General features: G+C 42.5%; 1 protein-coding gene across 2 annotated transcripts; it reads right to left on the reverse strand.

Moving 5' to 3' along the window:
• Positions 1 to 5855: 5855 nt before the first annotated feature.
• On the reverse strand, positions 5856 to 7567 carry RB195_019037 (uncharacterized protein; the record flags this gene model as incomplete). Of its 2 annotated transcripts, XM_064186715.1 has the most annotated exons (4): positions 5856 to 5868; positions 5925 to 6037; positions 6096 to 6203; positions 7535 to 7567. In XM_064186715.1, 4 exons carry the CDS (start codon positions 7565 to 7567, stop codon positions 5856 to 5858), a joined length of 267 nt encoding a protein of 88 aa, XP_064042596.1. The 2 variants fall into 2 exon arrangements, with proteins under 2 accessions (XP_064042596.1, XP_064042597.1); XM_064186716.1 differs by lacking the exon at positions 5856 to 5868 and having other exon boundaries at positions 5915 to 6037.

The following is a 7567-nucleotide window of genomic DNA, read 5'->3' on the forward strand; positions in this document are numbered from 1 at the left end:
TATGTCAATGGATTTCTTTTGTGAAGGACTTTGCGCCGTAATAAGTTTGGCAGTCGCAGAAAAGCGGTGTAGACCTACCTTACCGAATGGAGTATACGTGATGTAATTTCTATAGAGTTGAGGACGAAGCGTATACGCAGTTATCATCTTGAGCCACCACACTCATGGTTTTACACTTCACTGATTGGTTTCTCGTCCTAAGTGTTGAAGAATATCCAAAGCAAAATGGCGAATGCAAAATCAAACAATTTTTAGTCTTTTATATCTTCTCGAGTAAAGTCTCCTTTGGGTTAAGGCCATGAAACTTGCTTTATGCCGATCTAGGTTGTACGTGGACAATAGCATCAGCAGTGCGAAAGCTTATGATGGTTGAAAACGGACAGTAGCCCAATGGAAATTAAGAAGGTGAGACTCGAAAGTTTTGCCAATCTAGCGCCATAATTCAGAGTAGCAGCGTTCTTTCAATTTTCTTGCTTGTTTCATGTTCCAATCTGTTCTGTTGGTTTCATGATCTACTGAAATGGTCCCAATATATTCTAGGTGATGGGCTTTGAATGCGAGTTGATCACTGCTGTGGTATACCGTATCCCTTTCCCCTCCGAAACTGACGGAGCGGCCGACTGGGTTCGAAAGAGCCACGTCTAGAGGACACGGGTAGGGACCTACCTACTGGGCACCGCACGGACGTCATACAGAGGACAACGCCTTCGATGCTAAGGACAACAACGCCAACCACGAACCCCGCATGGATACTCCAGATGGAAGCGATCACTACGTGACGCTTTTTGGTAGCAGTTAGTAGTTCATCCCTCGCGGTTTCGTGAGCTCTAGACACGCGCGTTGGGTAGCGTGTTCTCCCCCCTATGCTTTTTGTACCCAATGTGGTTTTTGCTTGTATTTATATGCTTCGTTTGTTGTGGTTAGATCGTACGCATGGAGTGCGCACCTAATGATGATGATCAGCGAGGCACAACACTACGTGTATCGGTTACTTCTTTCTTTGTATTGGTTACTTTTTGTGAAAAAGGTTAATAGTCCAAAAAATAGGAAAAGTGTAATAAAAAAAGAAAAAAGTATAAAAGTTGGAAAGAGGGACTCGGCGTGAGTATAAAACACTGTGCTGAGAAGGGTCTCCCCCGGGAGTCTCTGTTTTACCAGTGCGAGGATGCTGCTCAGAACAGAACGAGTCGCAGTTGAGATATGGAATAGAGACGTATTCCAGTACAGTAGTCGTGGTCATTTTAAGTTGAGTCGTTGCAGCGTTGTGTGAAGTAGTACAGAAGGGAGCCGGTAGGGCAGCAAGGCTGGTTTACCTTTAATGAGATGTTGATGAGAAGAGTTGAGAAGGATCGAGGTAAGTGGCGCCAGGGTTAGGAGGTATCGTGGATGAGGACAGAAGTTGTGATGTCCGCATAGTGGCCAGGGTTCGATGTTTTAGCCTGTGCGCTTCAGCTGGGAAGTTGACCGCGAAGTGCGAGGGCCCGCTTGGCCATACCTGGAGTGTTGTGTGGATTGTGAGGTTGGCCGGTACGGCCAGGAGTTGAGATTAGTGTTATGTCATGGTCATTTGGCGGTGAGTTATTTAGTTTATATTGCTTGTTTTGAATGTTTGTGAGACTCGTATTCTAGAGATTTGCTTTCCTGGCTTGTGTTTAAGCTCTCTGGATAATGGTGTACGCTCTGCTTTGGGTGATTTTGTTTGCTAATACTTGTCGATCATTTCCTGTCTCTTTCTGTGCCTTCATTCGGCGTTTCTTCTGTCGGGCTGGCTAATTCTTTTATGGTTCCGAAATCCGTGCGTTTTGATTTTGAAATAGAGTATTGCGAAAGCTTACGTGGCTGATTTGGACGCGGGCAAAGCCAGTCGAAACCCGCCAACGTGAATTTTCAGGTGGGATTACAGAAAACTTATGCGCCACTTTGCTCATGAACATTGCACAACTCACGAGGTAAACCCTGCGCAGCCTCATCATTCCATTTAAAGGCATCACCTCACGAATCTGGGGTGGTACGGATTTCAGGTCCCTAGTATGGCTTCTGTTGCAATGCACAACGTTTGTCCCCCGCCCCGCCTGCAATTCGTCGAAAACCTATTCGGTCGAATTATAGGCGGGGGCGTGAGGGTGGCGCGCTGCAATAGAGGACGTCGTAAGAAACAGTGTTCCGGGATCTTCCGTTTACACTGATACAGGGAGAGATGAACGGAATCACCCTCTTTCATTCTCGAATCATTCTGATATTCTTCGCCATTGGCTTGCTGTTATTCCTTTGCTAAAGCTTATCCATTATATCCCGTTATTATTAGTTCTCTTCGCGTATTCATTATTTCCAGCTTCTTGTTTTTCATGTTGTTTTTCCTCTCTAGCCCTCTGATTACTATGCTCGGCATAGTGTCTTTATCTTAAAGTTTATTTCGTATAGTTCACGTGGAATTTTAGCTTTGTCTCACCCCTTTTAATGCAGTAATGCATAAATGTTTCATTTGCTGAATAGCTCTGAATTCTTCGTGAACTCTTATCCTTTCGGAGTCATATTTACAGAAACATCTCTCTCGGATTCATTTTCATTTTAAAGCTGTATTTCTTATGCGATCGTGGATCTCTCCAAGCTCGGACGTTCGTTGATGGTCTCCGTGATTCATCTCGTGCGTGTATTTAAAGGCATTACCCCACTAATCTGAGATGGTACGGATTTCAGGTGGAGTATTCGTATACGGGGTCGTAGATTATGGAGGGGTGGGGGTGGCTCCGCTCATCTCTCCCTGCATCACTGCAAACAACCGCCTCCAGATCTCTGTTCTGTACGATGCGATCTATTGCAACGTGCCACCGATGTGCCTCGAGTGAGGGGAGCCGAGCTCCTCCCCATAATCTACGACCATATATATATATATATATATATATATATATATATATATATATATATATATATCCATATACGAATACTCCACCTGAAATCTGTACCACCTCAGATTTGTGGGGTGGTGCCTTTGATGCTATCTTCTCGTGATGTCACGCACCAGTCACGCGGTCTGTATTCTGATTCAAGAGTGGTTGCCTCGATATCCAGATCATATTCTTTCATATACCAACACTACCGAGGGGCACGCCGTACTTTGCAGGCGCTCAGCCACCACGTGGGAAAGGGTGCAAAGACACTTGGGATGCTACTGCCTTGGCCATCACGGAGGTATGGAACGACGCCGGGATTGCCATCAGTTCCCTGACAACAGCCACAGCGCGCAGGGAAAGGTGCATATTGTTAGGTATCCACTGCTCTTGCGGCAACTTATCCTCAGGGGAAATTACTTGCAACGGTGAGCGTTAATTACGTTACGCCTTATGTCCCGCCCATCACCTTGTTCAACAACGTCCCTAATCGCCTAAGGTGCGAAACATGCCTCGCAGGGGCACACTACCTCTGCTACTGCTTTTGTAATGAGTATCGATCGTTTACGCGTAGAGATATATCAAACGACTGCACACGAAATGCCAGAAATAGGAAATAAAAGTGTATTTTATTTGGGTAAAACAAACAAGTCGGAAATTTTAAATCTCAAAAAGATAAGGAGGAAAGATAGAGAATCCGCACAAATGCTGTCAAAGAAAAAAAAAAAGTCGAGCAGTTGTTGATTGATAAATTCACGTTTATCCATAATGCACAAACAGATCCAATTCAAATATTAATCAAAGCGTGAGGTGGTGAAAATACTTTCAAATGTACCCCAATGCATAGTTGACTGAAGGACTCGCATTTTGACAAACATTTTTTTGGTTCAAAGAGTTCCGCGCTCGACTGAAGGATTCGCATTTTGACAAACATTTTCCCAAAGTTGTTTGGGAAAATAGAGCAAGCTTCGAAAGGAAAAAGAGGAGAAAGAAGGAAAGAAGAAGAAGAAAAGATGGCACGTAAATGATTGTTTGGAAAAAAAAAACTTGTATTCCAAGTTAACACTAGAGAATGTCAGATTTGATTTTGTTTCGGAGCCGCAAGCCAAAACGGTGATGTCTCGACAAAACGTATCACAAAATTTTCGACTTGCAACTGTTAAGCAAAGATCATTACAAATGTCAAAATTTCGGAACGTTGTCAGCTTCGCGTATTTTGATGTTGTTTTGTTCCTGCCTGGCAGCGTCACAATTACCGTAGTAGCCTGCCTACTCCTTTTGTGCTACGTCTCGCTGACGCCCTACTCACACCGCCTCTTTCGCCCATTTGGCTGCGTCTGCGTGCTCCGGAAATTTGGCGGGTGCGAACTGAAGATCCTTCAGGACACGAAACAGATGGTAACCGGAAGAAGGCAAGTTGGGGAAACCAACAACATGAGGCAGCACTTCCTTTCTTAGTTTGGCAATCTTGTCAGTTTCTCAACAAGAGGACGAGAGTTTTCAAGTAGGAAGACATTATCATTTTTTGGAGGTTTCTAGCATTAGGGTCGGACAGTTTCAAGATAATTAGGGAACACCTTAGCATCCACAGCTGATCAAACAGTGATTAAGTGAATGATCTTGAATGTAGCTGAGTATGGTTTTCTGGTCGCACCCAGGTATCATCCTTATCATCCCTGCTCCCGATGTTCGCCGGTCTGTTCGAGGGAGGGAGGGGAGAGGCAAGCAATACTTCCTTTTGCCCCGATCCCGCTCAAGATTGTCCAGTGGCTTCTCTTATCGTGAGGGAACCGAAGAGAAGAGACTTTTCTTCCGAGTGCATTATAAATAACTTTGCACATCGATTGGGCGATTGCTTGTGATTGGCGATGCGGATGCGTCTCTGTTATTTGATCGGTGAACTGAACTTGGAATCCTCTCTTTCACTTGCTTGGAAGGGGATAGTACCAGCATCACCCTTTAATTGAGTGCTCCATGATGCTGATCGTATTTTCGAAGAGCTTGCTAAACGCCCACTTTTTTGAAGCGTACTTGGAAGGACGATGGTGTTGAGTAGTTGCGCCTAATACTCGCTTTACTTACATTATCGAGAGTGGCACTGAATATTTTGGGTGATGTTGTTTCGAATCCATCTTTTCACTACGATTGTGATATAAATGCAGAATGGGGGAATTTTGAGCGTGAAATTATTATAAAACTCTCAAATTACCTTTATGCATCGATTAGAGACGCCTTGGTCGTCTAGAGTTTCCTTACCGCATCCTTTCCCTTTGGATCGAAGGCCTTCTTCTGGTTTAAGAAGGTGAGACATATCGGTATCTTGTACTCTCGCGATATTTCTATGAGTTTTGAAACGATATGCTATTGGTCGATCGTGCTGAACTTTTTTGAAACCCTAATTACTCGCGTGGTTGTCCTTCATCTAATGTTCTCTGAGTATTTTTAAGACTACTCCTGTGGAGAGCTTAAGCTTAAGCTTGGGAGGTGACAGACAATGAGCAGATTGGATGATAGCTGCTGCTGCTGATACTATGTGTCCCCTCTTATACAAGAGAACGATTTCGATGGTCTTCCACTCCTGAAGATGCTTAAATACTTGCATTCCGACAGGTAACGAGTGAATAGCCTCGCTAGCGTGTTGATGAGGACTCGCGTTTTATTATTCAGATGTCCAGAATTGATCCTCTCAGAACCGGGTGAAGTACGATCCTTCACTAACATGATCCCTTCGAGAGGGAGTAGACATATCCATCTTCCCTCATATGATGAAGAGGCAAGTGGACGTTGCTGTCGGAGAGATCTGAGTAGAAGTAAATGACAGTTTTGTACCAAAACTTCTCATAACTTTATGATGGAAAACAATAAGACCTTTTTTCAACAATAAATGAACGAGAAGAATATGACTATTAAATGTTTTGGTTCTTTTTTTTTTACTTCAGTGCCTATGCTGAGTAAATACATAGTTAATCATGTTACAGTTCTGTCAGCGACAGAATAAATCAAAGAACAAAAATAAACATAGAACATCAAACAGACCTGATATCAAACTGGCAACAATCAACGGTAAAATCATTGCCTTCAGCATATTCATGAACAACTCTCCTGGGAAACCAATATATTGCACTACATCCGGGGAGGGCTTGAGGATCCTAAACACTGAGTCTTTTTTTCGTGATTATCTACAAACATAACGTGATAGTACCAGACCTGAGCAGTCCACCACCTAATACACCAACAACCACGCTCAAAATCGTAAGAATCAGGAGGAGATTCTGTTTTGTCCAAGATTTTAATCGTTTCATTCAAGAATGTGCCCTGCAGAGTAGTTCCATTGTGTCAGAAGAGGAGCTAATGCTGAAGTGCCACTGAGCCGGATGTATTTACGAAAATATGGAAATCCTGGTGGAAAAGAAGAGACGGAATAGACGATGTATAAGGAAACGGTAGAAAGCTTACTCTTACAATCCCACACTACTTTTTAGGTCAAGGTTGCGCAGCCAAAACAATAAACAGTTGGTGCTATTGGTTCTAGTTGTGTGCTATATATTAGACGAACTAACATGTTGTGATGCTCTACATTTTGTGACATGAAAAAGAAGAGTTCTTGCCTAGGGAGAGTTGGACTATCATTGGCCAAATTTGGTATTTTGAAGACATCATCTGTTTTTCAAAAACTCATAAGTGGTCCTAGGCACTGAATGGCTGAAAAAATACGAAAAAGGAGAAGAAATAAAATAGCGCAGTGATGTATAAGTACTAATAAAGTATTCGCACTTCTTTACAGCAATTGCTTGACGATCACGAAACACTGTAAGGGTGCAATTTTTTGCAGGATCCATAAATTTCCGGTGTTATAAAAGAGCGGATAATTTTAAAAACATCATTAAGAAAAAAAGAAAACTCTCGTAGGCGCAGCCTTCTTTCCATCAAGAAACACCAACAAATATTTCAGGCAAGTGAACTCTCTTATTCTTAACTTCTAAAAATAAAATTCCGATGGCAACCTCTTTGTAAAACAGTGAAAAGCGGAGAATAATGCAAGGTCACACATTTTGTTTACAAGAAATATTCTTAAATGTGAAGGTGTAATTGTTCTAAATAGGATGATATACGTGTCACAGTTTTCAATCCTTCAGAGGAAGTAATTTCGAGAGAAACTTTTCCCGACTAGTAAGTTCTTTTTTATCTGGAAGATGTATGAAAATCGGAGCAAATAAGTACTGAAGATGTTCCATTTTTCTGTTTAGGTCTTTGTCTGGTTCATGTAGGAATGATTACAAACAGTTCTTCACGTTCCCTCCTCTTCGAACGTTGAAAATTAAAGAATTCCGCCTTCTTACACGCTTACAAGTTACTGTAAAATGCAACGTATACCGTATAAAACAAAAAATCTCAGGTATACTGCTAAGTAAGGTGGCTCAAATAGAAAACCACTGCGGATTTACAGATAATGAGACCTCCTGGTCACCGGTGCTTACATACAAACTGAGTAGATGTGCTTTAATGTTTTGTGCTTGAACATGGGCAACATTCTGAGTAGATGTGATTTTACATGAAGCATAGAACAGACGAAAAATCCTCAAGAAAGCATGAAAAATGTTTGACTAAAAATGAAAGAGGGTGTAAGTTGACGCAAAACACAGTACCGTTGGTAGTAGTAGAACCGGATCGCACGCCAT

The sequence above is a fragment of the Necator americanus genome, chromosome II (assembly GCF_031761385.1).
Source record: "Necator americanus strain Aroian chromosome II, whole genome shotgun sequence".
Taxonomy (NCBI): Eukaryota; Metazoa; Nematoda; class Chromadorea; order Rhabditida; family Ancylostomatidae; genus Necator; species Necator americanus.